General features: G+C 39.8%; 1 protein-coding gene and 1 non-coding gene across 3 annotated transcripts; both read right to left on the reverse strand.

Annotated features, from left to right (window-relative positions):
* Positions 1–377: 377 nt before the first annotated feature.
* On the reverse strand, positions 378–17,943 carry LOC135558736 (junctophilin-1-like). Of its 2 annotated transcripts, XM_064992817.1 has the most exons (6): positions 17,295–17,943; positions 12,716–13,478; positions 8,954–9,072; positions 4,362–5,056; positions 4,079–4,175; positions 378–1,514 (listed from the first exon to the last, which is right to left on the reverse strand). In XM_064992817.1, exons 1-5 carry the CDS (start codon positions 17,671–17,673, stop codon positions 4,095–4,097), a joined length of 2,037 nt encoding a protein of 678 aa, XP_064848889.1. In that variant the 5' UTR covers positions 17,674–17,943; the 3' UTR covers positions 378–1,514; positions 4,079–4,094. The 2 variants fall into 2 exon arrangements, with proteins under 2 accessions (XP_064848889.1, XP_064848888.1); XM_064992816.1 differs by lacking the exons at positions 378–1,514; positions 4,079–4,175 and having other exon boundaries at positions 4,278–5,056.
* LOC135559102 (U7 small nuclear RNA) lies at positions 6,680–6,732 on the reverse strand. Its single transcript, XR_010458444.1, has one exon. It is a non-coding gene; the product is annotated as a U7 small nuclear RNA (small nuclear RNA).
* Positions 17,944–21,580: the final 3,637 nt, after the last annotated feature.

The following is a 21,580-nucleotide window of genomic DNA, read 5'->3' on the forward strand; positions in this document are numbered from 1 at the left end:
CTCAGGGAGGTTAGACTGCTCTTAATTTAAATAGTATGCCTCCTGCTATGGCAAATCAATTTAACCAAAGAGGAATTCCCCCTTTCCTCTGACCACCAGTGTTAATAAGAAGTTTAATCATTTGAAATATTACATCAGTATGGTTGAGTGAAAACAAGAGACAATTCAAAGTGTTATGTCAGGGTGTTGGAGTGAGAACTATAAAACATACAATGTCAACAACTGACTGGAATATCATTGTCGTTTGAGTATTAACACCTTTAGATCTGTGGTCAAATCTGATGTGTCTCTTTTCAGATAACCTCCTTACCTTCACTGATCCGACTTCTGATAAAGGACAGAAAAAACCTGGCCCCCACTCACACAAGATCACACACAAAATTGGACAGAGAGAACTGTCCCAAAAATCCATTAAAGTCATTGTGGTCAGAAGATCATAAATATCCAAACAAATTGCCCAATATAGCTTAATGTTGTTTATTTTGTATTCAATTATATTCTTTGTAAGCCTGGCAGCAGTTCACAAATATTGAATTGATATTAAAATCACTAATTAAAAATATCTATCAAATTGTGAGTTACATTTTCCAAAAATGTACAGGCTAGTTTTCCAAAATATAGTTTAGAACATTTTAGAAAAATACAATCATACACAAATAGACTGTTCCTTTGCCTTTAAACAGTAATAACAGCTCAGAATTTTGGCCAAAAAATGTATGTAGCATCAGGTACAATTAGTAGAAAATAGCCTTATACATAGCTGTGTGCAAATACAGTTTAGACAAGAAAAATAAATTATTGATCATTCATTGTGGTTCTTTCAACTTTGAACTTTGCCTGTGCTCTGTAAAGGGCAACTCCACCCACTTTTTTCATTATCATTATCTCCAGCACAATACCAGTGTCTACAGATGTGGAAACGGCACATTTCTATATTTAGTAGAAAAAATGAAGTAAAAAGCTCCACCTGATGACATCAAAAGTTAAGACAGTTTAAAAACAGTGATTTTCAAACACTATGAGATTTGTGTTGACGTTGGGAGCAAGACAATTACCCTCCCTCTGACTACAAACTCGTTACAAGTTTTGAAAATCACAGTTTTTCTTACTTTTAGTCCTACCCTGTGATGTCATAGAGAAGCATTTTTTTAGGTATTTCCTCTTTTTAACCACGGATCATAGAAATGCACCGTTTTCATATAATTAGACACTGCCCACTGGGCACACAGTGGTTGAATCAACGTTGTTTCCATGTCATTTCAATGAAATGACATGGAACCAACGTGGAAAAGACGTTGACTTGACATCTGTGCCCAGTGGGTGGTATGGTGCAAGAGATCATGAATATGAGGTGGAAAACTGGCGGATTTGCCCTTTAACTCTGTGCTCTAAATGTTCTTTATTACTTTACATTCAGAAAAGTAGTAATAAACATATCTGGAGCCATTTCCCCTTCTGATGCTTTCTTCTTCCAATCTCACATTCTCTCTGTGGCAGTCTGTCTGACCAAACCTCTGTAAAACATCTCAAAGTTACTGCCCTGAATTCCAACTGATGCATCCTTCAAATCCTCCTCATACCATACTCTCAGCATTGTTGCAAATGGCAATGTTACCAGTGAAAATGCATCTCCTACACCTATCAAAACAGTTTACCAAAATGTACAGTTTTATAAATATAATACATTTCATTCTATTTTAACTGAGCAAACAGAACATATCTATTATTCAAAAAATAAAACCGAATAGGCATGCTTAGCTAACTAGTCACAACAAAAATAAAATATTATATTGATGACATTGAATACAGTAATTAGACTTTCACATATTTAAGACAATGACTCTCTCTCTACTGTCTTATCCAAAGTAAACTGGAACGTCATGCTAATGTTATGACATTTAGCCAACCATTTACTCTACCTGAATGTATTCAACACACATAACAAGGTGTTATTTGCGGAGTAGGTTTCGAGCGTTGGGCTGCTTTCACAACCGTGCAAGTTAGTAAGCATGAGGTCCAGTGTTGGTAGGCTAGCTGTGGTGTTGGCTTGGCCAAATTAAAGACGCCAAACTATTAAGGAAATAATTTGACATGCATCAACCAACCAACCTGTGCACACAGTTTTTTTTTATCTAACAATTCCTCAACATAATTCTACAAGATGCAACTGCATATTTTCTAATTAAAATCAAACCAAACAAATCACTTTATTCTTATGTATTCTCTTCATGTTATATTCATGTGGCAATAAATCAATGTTGGATGCCATATTACAAAATAGGAAAAAAATAAGAAATTGGAAAGTCATATGCTTCCATTTGAAAATGAACCATTATGCCTTTATTTCACAAAACATTTTAGACTAAAAAATGTTTGCACATTGATCCTTGATTGCACAAGAAAAACTGGCAAAATCTATCTGCAAGTGCAAACCACACCCAAAACTACAGTCCTTTGCCTTAAAGTCAATCAAATTACAAGCAACCAATTTGGTGCAATATACTGTAGGGTCAGTATACATAAAGTACACTGTGTGAATGACTAGCCATGTTAACAAACTTTATCACTGGCTGGATAGATAGATAGATAGATAGATAGATAGATAGATGATAGATAGATAGATAGATAGATAGATAGATAGATAGATAGATAGATAGATAGATAGATAGATAGATAGATAGATAGATAGATAGAGAGAGAGAGAGAGAGAGAGAGAGAGAGAGAGAGAGAGAGAGAGAGAGAGAGAGAGAGAGAGAGAGAGAGAGATAGATTCAATAAAACACATTTTTATCTGTCGGAAAATGATTCAATATCCCAAATTTAGCTCTAAATTACTAACATCTTCAAATAAAGTCTACTTTTTTATCACAGTGTTGGTTAACTATGTCATCTTATAAGTTTGTATGTAGCCAGCTTCCAGCCAATAGCTGGTTAGTCAAAAACATCTGTGCCTGTATACTGCTAAGATACTTCAATTGCATATAAATTACTCTCAAATTTGACTATTTAGAAATATGTCCTCACAATAACTGGAATTAAATGTTGCAATTTCTTTCAAATGAACTGATTTGTGTAACATAGGCTTTATGGAAATTCCTTTGAATTTGAAGGATCTTCAAAAAGTTTGAGAAATGCATGGACTAGACTTAAATAAATACTATCTTATCTTAATAATTTGTAATGCCTAAGGATAAACAGACAAAGGGAGAAAAAAATATGAAAACCTAACAGTTACTAACTAATACATAAAACAGATGCACTTGAAACAGCCCCATGCACAAGCATGTCCTAACATGAGAAGTAAGACAAGGCTTTAGCAGTGGGGAATGGAATAAGACTGGTGAGTGCCACTTCGAAACATGTATGATTTCTTATTGACCAAGTGAATAGTATAGTGAACACTGAGACACACCGAGACGCACTCCCAAGGCAGCAAAGTCTGCCGAAACACATTCCTCTGGCAGCCTTGTGCACTGCATCTCCCCACTAAAACGTCAGATGGTAAAATAGTAAGGCAGCTGTTAGCTTCTGTCAACTAAAAGTGCATCTCTGAACATATCCCCCCTGCCCACCCCCCTCCACATCCCCCTGTCAGGGCATATGAAGTGGCAACGCACTTGACTGGTAAACAGCTTGGATCAGCAGATTGTTTTTTTGTTGCTTGCCCAATGACTGCTTGCTTCAGCTTTTCACAGAACCAAAGCGAGTCACAAATCATCGGCAGAGAAACTGGGCAGCGTCTGGGCCGAATGGTGCTGGTCTCATCTTTCTCCAATGTTTCACACTATTTACAGTCCTCCTTTGCCTGTGTCTGTGCTTGACCGGTGCCATTTTTAAAGGCCGTTGACGCAAATGCAGAGAGTTAGGGACCTATGCCACTAGTTTTGATGAGTTCACTGAAGGGTCAAAACAGTTAGAGGGTTAATAGTTATGTTGAATCACATTCAGGCTTATCTGTATCTTAATGTCATGTAAAACTTGCAATTTACACTTTAAAATGTAATGGGAAAAAAACTACTGTATCACAATGCTCTACAATTCATAACATCTGAATAAATGTTATTAAGCTGACTCTTACCTCAGTTCAGATTCCGTCAGGTTAAAAAATGGATAAAAATTATTGCTAGACCAATATTCAACAGCATTACAAGGGCAACCAGTATTGAGTTAGGACCCTGTGAAGTAGGAAAGACAAAGCTTCAGGAGAACATTTCAATAACAGCATTTGAAAGTTAGCTAGGCATTATCACAGAAAATATGAGACTACCTTTGATGTTTCATACGTTGTTCTGAAATGACACCTTTCTTTCTCTTTGCTTCAGTTTTCCCATTTTCATCATCATACAGTATGAGTTACTTACTGACTCTTCCTCTACGAAATCCGTGGTGATCTCCAAGCTGGCTTGTTTCCTAGTTTCTGCTAGGCTTTTTGGCTTATACGAATCTTGTTTCTTAAGCGTTAGCTCAGGTTTGCTTTCTTTGGCTGCTGACTTTGGCGCTCCAGGTTTTGGGGTGGGTGTCCTGTATTGCGCCATAGGTTTTGCGGGCTGTGGCATCTGGGCAAAGGTGGACAGGGTAACATGCTCCTCCTCTACTCCCTCAGGTTCATCTGGGGGGATCTTCACGTCTGCCTTCATGTAGTAGCCGTGGTACTCAGTGTCAGTGTGCAGCTGTCCATTGCCAGGGCTGACGGGGACCGACTCCGCCATCTTGAAAGTTTTCGGTTGGGGAGGCACTTCTTGTCTTACTTCCTGTTTCAACGATGTCTTAGAGACTGCCTTTGTGATGACCGGGGCCTGGCTCTCTGCTGAAGGGGTGTTATTCTCTTTCCCTGGCTTGGGGGTGAGCTTGCTGAAGAGGCTCTTTTTGGGCTCTGGGGCTGGCGCTGGTGGGGGTGTTGGTGGGGGAGAGGGCTGGGGAGTCGCAGTAGGAGAGTGGTCTGGGGTTGTGCCTTTACGGTAGAAATGAGGGCTACTTGAGGAGGACTTCTCTTTCTTCTCCTCTTGGACAATAGGTTCAATAGGTTCATTGAACCTCTGCTTTATATAATCAGGGCCTAGAAAATGGAAAGACATTATTATCATACAGTCTTTAGCTATACTAAGTCCATGTAAACAGTGATCTAATATATCACAATGTTTGAATTAATGCCATGTGTTTATATCACAATCAACACAAATTTGTTTTTTTCCCCCTCAACAAGCACTTAGTGCTGAATCCCAATTTCAGATACGGATATAAACATACACCTAAATATTATTTTGTGTTGCTTTTGGTAAATCATAAATTCACATTTATTCACTGTGAGTTATATCATGGTTAGGATGCCTTTTCTGCATCCATGATTTAACATACTTGTTCCTTAATAAGGATCTGACCCTTTTTTTCAATTCCCGCCTAGAATGACATACCCAAATCTAACTGCCTGTAGCTTAGGACCTGAAGCAAGGATATGCATATTCTTGATACCATTTGAAAGGAAACACTTTGGAGTTTGTGGAAATGTGAAAATAATGTAGGAGAATATAACACATTAGATCTGGTAAAAGATAAAAAAAACACGTTTTTTTGTGGGGGGGTTTTGTACCATCATCTTTGAAATGTAAGGGAAAGGCCAGCCCAGGCGCAATTTAGATTTTGGCCACTAGATGACAGCAGTGTATGTGCAAAGTTTTATACAGATCCAATGAACCATTGCACATCTGTTCAAAATGTTGTATCAAGACTGTCCAAATATGCCTAATTGGTTTATTAATACATTGTCAAGTTCATGATTGTGCACTCTCCTCAAACAATAGCATTGTATTCTTTCACTGTAATAGCTACTGTAAATTGGACAGTGCAGTTAGATTAACAACAATTTAATCTTTCTGCCCATATCAGATATGTCTATGTCCTGGGAATGTTTTTTGTTACTTACAACCTCATGCTAATCACATTAGCCTATGTTAGCTCAACCGTCCCACGGGGGGCACCGATCCTGCAGAGGTTAATGAAGTTTCAAAGCTGTCCCAGTTGGTTTATTATTAAAGGTTGGAAGGATTCTCGACATTCTCCTGACCACTGGTGAGTCCAACACTGTCACACAGCTGACACAAGTGGAGTTCGCAAGCCAACAAAGTTGATACCTTTTTGACGCAAGCAGTGTTATCAAATGGAATCATGGTTCATAATATTTATTATACTATTAATAGCATCAAAGTGCTATGATCCCTTACTAAATCTCTACATCCTCAGCAGTTGTTCATGAAAAGCCAATCAAATAACAAAGATAAATCATTGTTAATAAGACATTTATATGGCATTAACAAACAGTAATAAGAAATTATTGAAATAAAAGAGAACAGCGCACATGAAAAAAATGCTATAGTAGGAATGCTATAGTATTCACTGTAGTGTTTTTTGCTGGCTTTACTGTAGTAGTCACTGTAGTGTTTACATAATACTATAGTATAAATACTGTAGTAAAAAAAGTAGCAGTATATAATATAGTAATTTCTGTAGTGTTTTTGCGGACTGTAATATACTGTAGTTTTTACTCTTCTGTTTTTGTGGACTGTAGTGTTTAGTGTAGTGTTCTTGCGGACTGTAGTATACTTTAGTATTTACTGTAGTGTTTTGGGGGACATTACTGTATTTACTAAAGTGTTTTTGTTTGATCATCTTTGACATAGAAGTGGGGGGCTTTCTCCTTGAGAAAACCTACTGGAGAAATACTAAAGGAGCACATTTTGTAGGTAGGTAGGACTGGAGTCTGAAAGGAGAGTTTTCTATAACCATAGGGAACACAACATGTGGTGAATATGTGGCATGTAAGTTTCTCACTTATGGGTGGCACAAATCGGGATATGGGGAAGGGGAAAGGGCAGCGTATATGCAAAGGAAATACTGTACTATTTACTACAGTAAAAAAAAACAGTGGAGTGATTTTGCTGATATTTCTTTAGTATTTACTACAGTTTTTCTGACGGGGATAATACTGTAGTATTTACTATTGTATTCTACAGTATACTACAAGTTTCTATACTAAATATTACACATGATCGAGGGATACTACAGTGTGTAGTATAGTATTCAACAGTATAGTACAGTTTACTACAGAATTCAATAGTAAGTATTGTAGTATGCTATAGTAAACTGTGAGCTTGCAAGCTGGCTGGCTATGGAACATGATTATTAATAGTCGGTGATATACACTATCCTGGTGTCAGGTCAAGTGTATAAGGTTTAAAGAGCCTATATGGTCCAGACCTGAGCAAGACTATGTGGTAAAAAGAGGAATGCCCAGCGATGGCATAAGATCACAACCTACATGCATACAGGAGTTAAACATACATGAGACCGTAACACGAACACTACAGTCTCTGATCACACTGAAGAACCACCCTCATACAAAACTAAGCAGGCTGACAAAAGCTGAATTTTTTTTTTTTTTTGTACAACAATATGCTGTGCCGTACAATGTAGACATTCAGCCAGATCCAAAATTATTGGCACCCTTGATGAATATGAACATTTAGAAATTATATTATTTTATTTTACAATTGCTCAGAGAAATAGATTTTGTTTAACAAGTAATTTTAAAAAATCTTTAAAAGATAGGAGTCAAAATTATTGGCAACCCTGTTTTCAATACCCTCCCCTTGTGAGGATAGCTACACTGAAAATTTTTCTTAAATGTTTTATGAGATTGGAGAAGATATTGGAAGGGATCTTAGACCATTCTTCCATACAGAATCTTTCCAGATCCTCGATATCATTCGTCTGTGCTTATGAACTACCATCTTCAATTCAAACCACAGGGTTTCAATGGGGTTCAAGTCCCGAGACTGAGATGCAAAATGTTGATTTTGTGGTCAGTTAACAATTCTGATTTGTGCTTGGGGTAATTGTCTTGCTGGAAGTACCACTTGTGTCCAAGTTTCAGCCTCCTGGCAGAGGCAACCAGGTTTTTGGTTAAAATTTCCTGGTTCTTGGTAGAGTTCATGACCCCGTTGACCTTAACATGGGCCCCGAGACCAGAGGCAGCAAAATAGCCCAATAACATCAAAGATCTACCACCATATTTTACCATAGGTATAAGGTACTTTACTGCATAGGCTTCTGTTTTTCAACACCAAACACACCACTGGTATGTGTGGCCAAAGAGCTCTATTTTTATGTCATCTGAGCATTGCACCAGTTCCAAGTGCCATGCAGTTTAACTCCAGGCGGTGCTATGGTCAGATGACATAAAAATAGAGCTCTTTGGCCACACACACCAGTGGTGGATTTGGGGATATCAAGGCTCTGGAAAGATTCTGTATGGAGGAATGGTCTAAGATCCCTCCCAATGTCTTCTCCAATCTGATAAAACATTTTAGAGAAACGCTCAGTGTTGGGGAGGGTGCTGGGAGTATTGAAAACAGAGGTGCCAATCATTGTTAACCCTATCTTTTGTAGATTTAAATAAATTACCTTAGAAACAAAATCTCTTTCTCTGAGTAATTGTATGAGTATAAAATCATAGAATTTCCCTTTTTCTTATACAGTACTTCATAGTTCAGTATTATTGTATTATTTATTTATTTTATACAGTCTTTTTTAGTCTTTTTTGCTTAAGGGGGACAATAATTATGGACCTGACTGTACATCGATGCTGCAGAAACATGTTCACTGTAATATAAAATATTGTACTCATAAATATGTGACACTTGTTATCCCAAAAAACACTGACCTTGTATTTTTCTGAGGATGAAAAAGACCCCAAGGTAAATTATGCTAATTATATTCCTCCCTAAACAGATTTTAATTTACATTTGGTACATTTGCATATACATCTGCCCCAGACGGAAAATAAAGAAAAACACACAACCCAGACACAAAAGGCATTGGACAAAGGCGATTACAACAAGGGGCTGTGAGATAAATAGATGCTGGGGTCTGGTTGGGTAGGTTGGGTACGTTGGTTTACCTGGCTGATGGAAGTTGGGAGACAGTTCCCTGGCCACTGCCCTGGCGATGTCTGAGTCCTGACTGGCTGACTGACCGGCCTGGTCAGCAGCATCACCTTTAGTCCTGGCGTGAGCCGTTCTGGATGAAGGCAAAGCAGAATTATAGCCGGTTAGACTTGGAAGGGTACATACCTGGGTTCAAATACAATTGGTTTACTTTTAAATACTTTTAGCATTTGTTTGAGCATGTTGATTGAGAGTCCAAGAGTGACAGAGTTTACACTTTTGGGACTGATCCATTGGTTTTTATCTCTCCAGACAAGCCCAATAAGACACAGCTAAATTATACAAAATATATCTAATACTACTTGAAGCCAGGTCTGGGAGGGTGAAGCACTACATGGCTCTGGGCCTTCCAGATAGACACTGTCTTTAGTGTCTTATAGGGTTGAGACTGGAGAGCTCAGTGGTGCTACAGTGTTGCCAATAAATATTGTTGGAGCCAAAGGTTTTTCCAACATTAAATAATATTAGAAGTAGAGAATTAAATAATAAAATAGTATGGTTATCGTGCAGTTTCATGCTCTTAGCAGTAAAATGCATGTTGCAAACACTAAATGGCTTGACATGCATATCCACTGTGTGATATTCAATAGAAGGCATTGTGTCATTCATCACAACCATCATTTTTGTCATTTCTGTTTAAACTTTTTTTCAAGTTAGATATTTGTGTTGCATTTACTTTCTTTCGCTCAAGTAAAATTGTTTTCAAAACAAAATATTTACATGCATTAACATACAGAATACCATGATATACTTCTTTATACTTATCAAGATGTACAGTATTTCAATGGTACAAGATTAATTCAATAGTGTTTCTTTATAAACAGTTCAATAAGAGGTAGTTGGTTTTACAACTGTCTGTACGAGTGTCATTCAGGGCCTCTGAATACAGAGGAGTACAGGAGGATTTACATGGTGTCTCTTGAAATGAATGTATCCTTTCAACAACTTTAAGAAAGTCTTAACTTTTCAAATGAAGGTGGATAAAAGGGAGTGTTTGAAACCGATTAAGCTGACAAGGGCAAAACATGCGGCAATTGAATAAAACGTATGCTTTTTCAACCTTAATTTGAAGTGGGGACGTTCTCTTTTTTTCAACGACTGACTATGCAGTTGCATTTTATCAACTTTAGGGGGCACATGACTACAGAAGCTTACATTGTGCATTGAGGAAAGTCTTCATCATGTGCAATTGGCTTTGCCTCATGTAGACATCTGACAGTTTCGCAGTCAGTGAATCACTGTGAACCATGTGAACTCCATATGCATATAGTGCAGATGTGCTGTTGAATGAATCATGCCATTAATCTGTTATCGAGGAGTACAGGAGGATTTGACAAAAATTTGATTGAGTCATTGTGCACTAACCCACCCATGGGCTCACATAGCTACAGTACTGTACAATGAGGAGTACAACAAGTTATACTCATATCATCATACAATTTCATGTAGGCTTCCTGAAAGCTTTCAAATCTGGGGCCATAGGCTACGCCAAATCACATGGCTCGGGGAGAAAAGAGACCGAGCGAGGGCACATTTGAAAAAGGCGACTTGAACCAAGTTTAAGAAGCTTAAATGGGAGCTTGTTAGCAAGTCTAGGAGAGCTCGGAGGGAAGATGAGCAATAAACCACCTACCCAACACCTATTCCCAGCCAGATAGACTGACTGAGTAATCCACCAGATGATAGTGGATGGTGGGACAGAGAAGGGCTACAGTATCAGCTCAGCTGCTGCTGCTAGGCTGTATTCCTGTCAGGTGTTGATAAGCCAAGTCCTGCCTTGCCTTATTTAGTCAGAGCTCAGTGCTGACTGACACACTAGAGGCTGATGGCTTTACATGTGAGGAGAGCAGAGCTAGCACACACCGTCCGGTCTGGTCTAGGAACTGCTTGCTATCCTTCGTCTCGCCCTCTTTCTCTCTCTCTCTTCCCCTCCCTCTCTCATTCGCTCCCCTGGGCTTCCACCCAGATGACGGGAAAAGTGACGCAAGCCGAACCCGGTCCGCACGTTCCAAAGCTCTTACCACACTTATCAACTCAGCCACATAGCAGTCTTCAAAGGCAGAGGCCTTCATTTTAGACATTCTGCCGCTGCAGGGACATATTTCTATTTCATGACAGGAGGAGTTGCTGTGATGGTGAGCCTAGATATGAGAGCCCTCATTAAAATGTATACAGATGCCAGAAAATCAGGATAAAGAACATGCTAATGATGGTTTCTCATTCAAGAAGATTACAAGGAAAGGGGGATGGGTGGGCATGATATGGCAATGAAGTGACTATTTTGATACTGTAAACAGATAGGGGGTGGGTGTTTCACATGCTAGTATATCTCTGTGCATTGCATTCAAAGGACAATAGCCCAGTTTAATGAATATTATTGTTTAATGAAGCGTTTTTTCTGATTCAACTTTAACTTTATTTGGAATAATTCCAAGTCCAACCCATGTAATAAGGACTTCATAGACCATGACTTTGTACTTCATATTAGCTATCTCACATGTTCTAACACGAACCAGAGATATTACTTGGCTGGCTCAAGTTGATGTGGGTGTCTAAGAGAACTACCACATCAAAAGTTCAACAGCTTTCTCCTTGCTATTCCATGCCCTGGCAAATTACTCATTGTCACCCCTTGCTTTTGAAAAGGCAGTAGGCACAGAATGTAGGCCGAAGTCGAGGAGAACAATATTTTCTATGTAGTTTTCCAGCAAAGAGCTCAACTTCGTTCAACAAGCAGCTGTGTATGGTTTCGGTGTTCCACCTGATCGCAATCAAATGTATTTCAGACGAGCCAGATTTCCATGCTTATAATACACACTCAGTATTCTGGTCTGAGAGATCTTTTTTTAAGACTGAGCTATCTCTTAGATTTATGTCTTGAATATGTTTAAACAAGAGCATGTAGCTCAATCAACTATGAACACTGATTAATAACCTATTTCTTTATAGAACTCTTGCAATTGTTGACAGTCTCTCACCTGCCAATATTCACAATTGCATGTGTCACAGGGTCACACCCTCACAATGATGTGAACAGTATGGTTGTACCATGATTTGTCTTGATTTGATCCTCACTATTTGGATCACTACAGTGTGTATCAAATTGTTCCATTGTGTCATTGGGCCACTGTCTAAATTTACAATGTACTGAAGTTCATCATCTGAACTTTATTTAAGTCTGTAACACGTGTTACGTGTGCCACAAGTATGTGCAAAACATGTTTTACTGTGTGTACGTGTGTGTGTGTGTGTGTGTGTGTGTGTGTGTGTGTGTGTGTGTGTGTGTGTGTGTGTGTGTGTGTGTGTGTGTGTGTGTGTGTGTGTGTGTGTGTGTGTGTGTGTGTGTGTGTGTGTGTGTGTGTGTGTGTGAGAAAAAGTGAAAGATGGAGAGAGCGTTGGAGAAAGTTGGAGAATGTTGGAGAGAGGTAGGATAAGGTGACACCAATAAAAACCTGACCCGAGTTGAGAATCCCAACCTGTCAGCCATTCAACCTAACCCAATCAGCAGACCTGAACTGGAAGCCCACGTAGCAGTAGGATCCATCACCACCAACACCACCACCACAACATGGCCTGCGTCCGAAATGGCACCCTATTCCGAAAATAGTGCACTACTTTTGAACAGAGCCCTTAAAGCAAAGGGTCAAAAGTAGTCCACTGCATAGGAAATAGGGTGTCATTTCAGACGCAAGCATGCACATTGAGAAAATTATTACCTTGAAGTGGCTATTTCTACTTTTGTTTTGGCAATAGCTGCTGCCCGTATGGCTCCTTCCACAGCCCGATCCACTTTCTGTTTAGTTTTGGTGTTTTTGAGAGGAATGAGCTGCTTCTTGATGCCTCGCGCCAACACATTGTTTTTATACTTCCCCTCTTCTTTGGTGCCATCTGGGAACATTGTGCATCCGTAGCCGTGGCGTTTATTGTTCATCCACTCTCCCTCATACTTCATCCCGTTGGTGCGCTCGCTGACACCAAAGCCGTTTCGCTTGTCGTTCTTCCACTCCCCCATGTAGGACTCAGTAGTGGTGGCATCTACATTGTCCTCCAGGGGCATGTACTCATCAACTCCATCTCCGAAGCTGATGGTGGAATTGGCATCACTGGAGCTGATTCGGCTGATGGAGCTGGCGGCATCGCTGCGGGCGGAGCTGCGTTTGCTTGATATGGACGACCTGGAGTCAGACTTTCTGAGGTTTCTGAGGCTGCCGAACAGGGACCCTCTTCGGAACAGGCCTTTTTTCTTCTCACCTTCGCCTTCGCTGTGGAAGTTGAGAACAAAGCCTCCTCTGGTGCCGGCAAGGCTGTCTGACAGGTCGAGGTTGGCATGGAGGACGGTGCCGTTGCTCTGTTCGCTGCGGAGCGAGGCCAGCGAGGTTCGAAGAGGCGAGCGAATAACCGTAGCCATCCCGTAAGGTACACTTTGCCGCACACCATATCCGTGTCGCATTCCTCCTGTCCACTGCCCCTGGTACGTACCTGTTAGGACAAGAAATTGCTAAAATTAATACAAAGGTTAAGAAAATCCTGAACACACATTTTTGTCATGATGAAAAAATAACCATTTGGGGTACAAAATTAGAATATTACAGTTGATTAGAATCTCTTTACACTAGCCCAATGTCAACTCAAGCAATTGAAGTGGAAACATCTTTAAAAGTACATGATATCCTTATTATATTGGAAACTTTTCATTGAATGGGTTGAAATCATATACAATACCTAATCTCAACCAGGTACTGTGATTCTGCTGTCAGTCAGACAGACCTGTATGTATTTCTAACCACATTCAAGATACCACGTCCATGACGAGATTCATATTTCAGTATTTGTTTATATCGTGATTTACTATCACTTCATCATTTGCTATTCATATACTCTTGGCGTTATGCCAAACCAGGCAGTCTTTATGGCAGTAGACATAGTCGAAAAGCATAGGCTACCACTGGTACATAATTAAAGTTAGAGGCCTTCTCTTGTCATTGTAAAGACATGTGCTCCAATGTTTGTTTAGGTTTTGGAAAGTTGGCAAGGATCAGGGCCGGCCCTAGCCTTTTGGGGGCCCTAAGCGAGGTTTGTTTGGGAATTACGATTTTGCCATTTTAAAGCCAATTTCATGCAATTTTATACATTTGACATGACTTCAACGTTCAACGTATAGTTTTTATTTACATTTGTTGAGTTGTCAATTCATGTGAATTCAATGTGTAATCAACAACAAATGTTGCCATTTCATTGGATTTAGGGTAAAAGTTAGGTGAAAAAAATATGATATGCCATTATGTTGATGACTTTTTGCAAATACAATCAGTTTCCCACGTTGTTTCAACATCATCACATAGATTTTGGGGGGTTGAAATGATGTGGAAGTAACATTGGTTCAAACAGTTTTTGCCCAGTGGGTAATGGCATGTTAATATGATATCTGAGTGAGAATGACGAACAAAATCAAGGGGGACATATTTCATTTTTGTGGATGTGGGCCCCCTAGCGGCCGGAGGCCCAAAGCGACTGCTTATGTCGCTTATGCCTGAAGCCGGCCCTGGCAAGGATGAAGGCATTACTATGGAGTATCCTTATCTATGATTAGATAGGGCCTAGTGTGGTTACAACAAGTGCAGTGGTCCAAATCTGTTAGCCTACTTTTCAAAGATGAGCTCCCACCCAGTAACAACCTGTCCTGAAACAGGTTGTGCCATGAAGGAGGGCCCGGGAACTTTAGGCTATGGCCACTCATTATACGGCCCAATCCCAAATTAACCACTAGACCCTATGCCCTATGCACTTGTGGAGATCTGATACACTTTGATTGGCATAAGCAATATAGTGAAACTTGCACCTAGCCTATCAGAGGGAAAGTTAGAGCTATTATGATATTGCTTACACCTTTCAAATCCTCTCAGATCTCCACAAGTGCATAGGGCATTGAGGTTAATTTGGCTTTCCTTATGCTCCTGCACACAAGATCCATTGGAAAGCCTGCAGTTTGGCAAAAGTCACTAATGTCATACAACGAAAAGGTGGAAGTTAATTCTAAAAGAAAACAATCCTGCCACACTCTCAACAGTAATGTCGAACCCCACAGTAACACTGACTGACCTTACATCATCACAACTTCAGTTGACACTCCAACTGTGTTTTTGTCATTCAGATATTTGTTTGAAGGGGGAAGCGCAAAATGCCAAGAAACCACACATCACACACGTTCCCACCATTTCAGAAGCTACAGGGGGTCTACAATTTCTAAATACATACTGCATTCCGGTGTGCACTCAAGGCGATATGCCACTGTCCATCATTATTGCTTCCAAAGAGAAGAATGTGCTATTTTAAAGAGGTAAGTAACTTGAGACATTGGGAAGTTTGTCAGTCAAGCCAAACATAACTCCATCTGTCTTACTATGTGAAATAAATCAGCCTAAATACAAATAAGTTACTGAACAAAATCAATCTTAACACATTAGGAGGATCGATTAGGGCACTTTTGAAAGGCTTCATGTCAGTGACTAGTATTTATATTTTGTTGAGTTACACTGTCCCACTGATTCCTAAACTGACTGATCCTATTATGACTACCTTTTACCTGCCTACCTACCTGCCTGCCTACCTGCCTACCTACCTGCCTTAACTTCTTGCTCCTGCCAAACGCCACGCCCACAAACGTTAGTTTTCTCCGCAATGAAGTACAGCATGTAGCAAAGGATAAAGCAGCTAAATAATTCAGTTTGAGTCGTCAGGCAAAACTTTCACTGCTTCAGATTGTCAGGTTCACAAACTGTATTTTTTTGCTTTATATATTGAACCAGTGAGTGATATGAGAGTACTAGATGACTCCAAGCACAAAAGAAAGCACTCGAAGCCATGCTTGCTCAGGGGGAACTGGCTAATACCGTTTGCTCAGGTTTTGTTGGATCTGGCCCTCAGACAATGCTCACTTTATCTTCTGCAAATCTAATTATTATGTTGTTATTTGTGTATTATGCTACTGTATCTATTGACTATCACACTGCATGAAGTAAGATATTGTGGTGTGTTTAATTATCAACTAATGTCTATTGACTTTCCTACAATCCATTATTGCTTTCACCTGTAATCAATAAATAAAACTCTATCAATCGATGCTATGAATCAGCTAAAAGTAGATTTCTCTCTCTGGAATAGATATAACCTATAAGTTACATGCAACTGTGTGTGTATGACTATGCTTGTGTGCCCTGGCACAGCCTCGTCTCAAAGACTAGACTTAACATAGTACATGTAAATTCAGAACACAGTCAAATTACTATGATAATGTACATTTGGTATGGTTACTTAGTAGGGTGATTGGTTGTTTGGGGTGGATGGGTGGCTGTATAATGTGAACAAGTTCAAATCTCATCACGGACAATTTTTGCTAATTAGCAATTTTAACTACTTACTACTTTTGAGTTACTTTGCAACTACTTAGCATGTAGCTAATCCTTCCCCTAACCTTAACCCGTTTAGCTAATCGTACCCTAACCCTATAACCTAAGTCCTAAACTTAACCTTAACCCTAACCCCGAGCCTAATTAGAGTTAGCCAGCTAGCTAACGTTAGCCACCGAGCTTGAATTCGTGATATATACATCTAGTACATGTATAACATATAATGAATTTTGCAAATTCGTAACATATTGTATGTTTTGCAAATCAAAACATTTAATACAAATTGTCATTCGTAACATATCATACGAAATGGGGTGTCTCGGATTTAAGTACAGTATAATATGAAATGCTCCGAGACCAGGTTGCCTGACATTACAACTTCATGACCACCTGCGCCTACAACACAATCTTTGAAAACAACAACTCTAAAACGACTTTATATAGAAACTACTGTACGCTAGATTCCATACAGCAACAAATTAACAAAGATCAATAGTTGTCTATAGATCTGTGATCAATAGCTGTCTATAGATCTGTCCTGGGTAAAAAGCACTTTGATTTTCAAGTGTGTCTGAGTGATATTTTTATTTTTAGCCATGACCTCTATGGGAGTATGCCTTCAACGTTAGGTTATGGAAGAGCTCAGCGCTGACTGAACAGTACAGTCCTATATCAATAGAGTTCAGTGGTGTGGCACTGGCTATAGTTCAGGCAGGCTTCTCTACTCGAATCTTTTGCAATTAATGGAAATAGTTAACTCTTATACTACAACTGTACTATAAATATACAACTAAACACTTGTGGAAACATGTGCCCCCTGCTACACTGTAACAAGTGAGACTGCCTTACATGTAGCCTACTAACCACAAACTGTTACTGACACGCTTACCTCCATCACCATACGTTTCAACTCCATATCCATCTTGCAGACCGTTACTCCATGTCCCATCGTATCTAGCAGGCGTGTGGAGACTTTGCCGGACCCCGTATCGACCTTTAAATCCATGAGTCCATTCACCACGATAAATCCATTTTCCCTTCGATTCCACACCGAATCCGTGTCGTTTCCCCTGTGCCCAGTAACCCTGATACACGTTTCCACTGGGCCAGGTGTACACCCCCACTACCTCAAAACCATTGTTCCAGGACCCGGAGTATTCTCCTTGGCCCTTGGGCCCGGTACAGACGCCATGCCCATGGGCTTTTCCATCCTCCCAGCCACCGCAATATGTGCCACCATCGTCAAAATCGAACCGTCCGCCCGTCATTCAGATTATGAGGGGAGAAGAACGAGTCGTGGTAGCCCCCGGATATTGTGCTGTCCCTCGCTAATCCAGAGCGTATTTTAAACGAAAAGTAGCAGCACTGAAGCGAGAGTCCGGTAGATAGTGTGGTGTGGTGTTGTGGTGTGGTTGCAAGCAGAGATTAATTATTGTCACTGTGTGGATTTGTGGTGGTCCGCTAAAGCGGTACGTGGGAAGAAGAGAGAGAGCGCCACTACCGCTGCCAGAATCGCTCCTGGTTTATTTTATGATTATCTCTCCTCCCTCTCTCACAGCAGAGAGATAGAGAGAGAGAGATAGATAGATAGAGTGGTTGGGTGGAGGGGGAGGGGGGGCAATGACATGAAAATCCCATGACATGATGTAATTCAAAAATATAAATGATATCTGTTCTTATATTGGTTTCAAAGTTAAATCGATTATAATTATAACCATGCTTAATATGTCCGTATTGCTTATAGTATTGGTATCTGTAGGTAGGCTAATCAAAAATAACATAAAGTTTTCTGTGTGTAAACTCTATCGGGATGTTAAACCCATAGAAATAGAATCACTCATTCTAGTTCTGTGGTTACTGGTTAGACTCATAATCATTCAGTTTGGGGTGTGGAATCCGTGTTCATTGACAATAAAATTATATTAATCTCAACAGTCAGATAATGATGTTGAACTGGCCAGTTGTGTTGGTGGCAAACAGTTGTGTTGGTGGCAAAGCTAGGACTTTTATCAGCACAGAGATGAAACTCATGTACTGTTGTTATTTGTGTATTATGATTTCAAGAGAACAGGGACATCTACTGAGCACTGCTAATATCCTGCAGCATTATACATGAATCAGGACATTGATGGGTGTTGGACTAATGTTTCTGGGTCAGAAGAAGACATAGACTAAGTCATTGTTCATATTTTTTTTCTCAAATACACTATTAATAGGTTACAATACCTGCTATCATTTTTGAAGGAGATTGTAGCCTAGAAACTACAGGACATGGCAACAGGCGGCCTCTAGATTCTACCACTGGGTGTCAGTGTGCACATCGTTCATCTGCATTGCAAACACAGTAGATTTTCAATAGAAAATACAAATTGGACCATACATATGCCACTGGGTAGAGATTAAGGGGACTTTTCTTACCAGCATCCCATTGACAGGTTAACCCTAACCTTAACCAAACCCTTATATTTCCCTTTGCATGTCAACCATATCCCCTTTTGTCCCATGCCCCAGTCTACAATATATACAGTTGAAGTCGGAAGTTTACATACACTTAGGTTGGAGTCATTAAAACTCGTTTTACAACCACTCCAAAAAGTTCTTGTTAACAAACTAGCATTTTGGCAAGTCGGTTAGGACATCTACTTTGTGCATGACACAAGTCATTTTTCCAACAATTGTTTACAGACAGATTATTTCACTTCTAATTCACTGTATCACAATTCCAGTGGATCAGAAGTTTACATACACTAAGTTGACTGTGCCTTTAAACAGCTTGGAGAATTCCAGAAAATTATGTCATGGCTTTAGAAGCTTCTGATAGGCTCATTTACATAATTTGAGTCAGTTGGATATGTACCTGTGGATGTATTTCAAGGCCTACCTTCAAAATCAGTGCCTCTTCGCTTGACATCATGGGAAAATAAAGTAAAAATAATTGTAGAACTCCACAAGTCTGGTTCATCCTTGGGAGCAATTTCACAATGCCTGAAGGTACCACGTTCATCAGTACAAACAATAGTATGCAAGTATAAACACCAAGGGACCATGCAGCCGACATACCGCTCAGGAAGGTAATGCGTTCTGTCTCTTAGAGATGAACGTACTTTGGTACGAAAGTGCAAATCAATCCCAGAACAACAGCATAAGACCTCGTGAAGATGCTGGAGGAAACAGGTACCAAAGTATCTACATCCACAGTAAAACGAGTCCTATATCAACATAACATGAAAGGCCGCTCAGCAAAGAAGAAGCCACTGCTCCAAAACCTCCATAAAAAAGCCAGACTACAGTTTGCAACTGCACATGGGGACAAAGATCGTACTTTTTGGAGAAATGTCCTCTGGTCTGATGAAACAAAAATGGAACTGTTTGGCCATAATGACCATCATTGTGTTTGGAGGAAAAGGGGGAGGCTTGCAAGCCATAGAACACCTTCTCAATGGTGAAACACGGGGGTGGTAAGCTCATGTTGTGGGGGTGCTTTGCTGCAAGAGGGACTGGAGCACTTCACAAAATAGATGGCATCATGAGGGAGGAAAAATATGTGGCTATATTGAAGCAACATCTCAAGACATCAGTCAGGAAGTTATCGCAAATTGTTCTTCCAAATGAACAATGACCCCAAGAATACTTCCAAAGTTGCAGCAAAATGGCTTGAGGACAACAAAGTCAAGGTATTGGAGTGGCCATCACAAAGCCCTGACTTCAATCCTATAGAAAATGTGTGGGCAGAACTGAAAAAGTGTGTGCGAGCAAGGAGGTGTCACGTTCTGACCTTAGTTCTTTTGTTATGTCTTTGTTTTAGTATGGTAAGGGTGTGAGTTGGGTGGGTTGTCTATGTTCCTTTTTCTATGTGGTGTTTTTGTGTTTGGCCTGGTATGGTTCTCAATCAGAGGCAGGTGTCGTTAGTTGTCTCTGATTGAGAATCATACTTAAGTAGCCTTTTCCCACCTGTGTGGTGTGGGTGATTATTTTCGGTTTCGTATCTGTACAAGACAGAACTGTTTCGGTTTCATTTCGTTCTCTTGTTGGTTTTGTATTTTAGTGTTCTGAGTTCTATTAAAGAATATGAACACTTACCACACTGCGCATTGGTCCTCACATTCTTCCACCACAGACAGCCGTTTCAGGAGGCCTACAAACCTGACTCAGTTACACCAGCTCTGTCAGGAGGAATGGGACAGAATTCACCCAACTTATTGTGGGAAGCTTGTGGAAGGCTACCCGAAACTAGTGACCCAAGTTAAACAATTTAACGGCAATGGTACCAAATATTAATTGAGTGTGTGTACACTTCTGACCCACTGGGAATGTGATGAAAGAAATAAAATCTGAAATAAATCACTCTCTACTATTATTCTGACATTTCACATTCTTAAAATAAAGTGGTGATCCTAACTGACCTAAGACAGGGAATTTTTACTAGGATCAAATGTCAGGAATTGTGAAAAACTGAGTTTAAATGTACTTTGCCAAGGTGTATGCAAATTCCGACTTCAACTGTAACATGTGAAATGGCGTGAGACACAAGCTTTACAGATCCAATCAGTATTGTACATTACAACAATAATATTTCTTATAATATTATTCTGTGTAAAATATCACAAAGAATACTCTAGTAATATACATACAAATTGATTGAATTCTCAAAACATTTACTGTGGTGTCCATTTCGCAAAACAAACTGTTTTCACTTTCTTCAGTGGTGTTGGCTTTAGTTTCATCACTAGATTTGAATCCAGACTACTTTGTAGGGTCTTCAGACCTCTACTGACCTTAGTACAGAGTGCAGGTCTCTACATCAGGAGGTAAAGACATGCTGGCCAAAAATAACACCAGCTGAGCGATTATGAGAAAGTGACTGTCACGTTCTGACCTTTATTCCTTTGTTTTGTCTTTATTTAGTATGGTCAGGGCGTGAGTTGGGGTGGGCAGTCTATGTTAGTTTTTCTATATTTTCTATTTCTGTGTTTGGCCTGATATGGTTCTCAATCAGAGGCAGCTGTCTATCGTTGTCCCTGATTGAGAACCACATTTAGGTAGCCTGTTTTCCTTTGTTTTTTGTGGGTGGTTATTTTCAGTCTTTGTGTGTCTGCACCAGACAGAACTGTTTTGGTTGTTTCTTTGTTGTTTTGTTACTCAGTGTTCAGTTTTGATTTATTAAATGAGATGAAC

Source organism: Oncorhynchus masou, chromosome 17, assembly GCF_036934945.1.
Source record: "Oncorhynchus masou masou isolate Uvic2021 chromosome 17, UVic_Omas_1.1, whole genome shotgun sequence".
Taxonomy (NCBI): Eukaryota; Metazoa; Chordata; class Actinopteri; order Salmoniformes; family Salmonidae; genus Oncorhynchus; species Oncorhynchus masou.

What these genes read in the sequence shown, in the direction of transcription:
- LOC135558736 (XM_064992816.1), bottom strand. Translation starts at nt 17,673, where the DNA reads ATGACGGGCGGACGGTTCGATTTTGACGATGGTGGCACATATTGCGGT. An exon ending in GTAGAAATAGCCACTTCAAG is followed by an intron (nt 9,073 to 12,715) that starts GTAATAATTTTC and finishes GCCTTCATCCAG; the next exon opens with AACGGCTCACGCCAGGACTA. An exon ending in TCCCAACTTCCATCAGCCAG is followed by an intron (nt 5,057 to 8,953) that starts GTAAACCAACGT and finishes TCCATTTTCTAG; the next exon opens with GCCCTGATTATATAAAGCAG.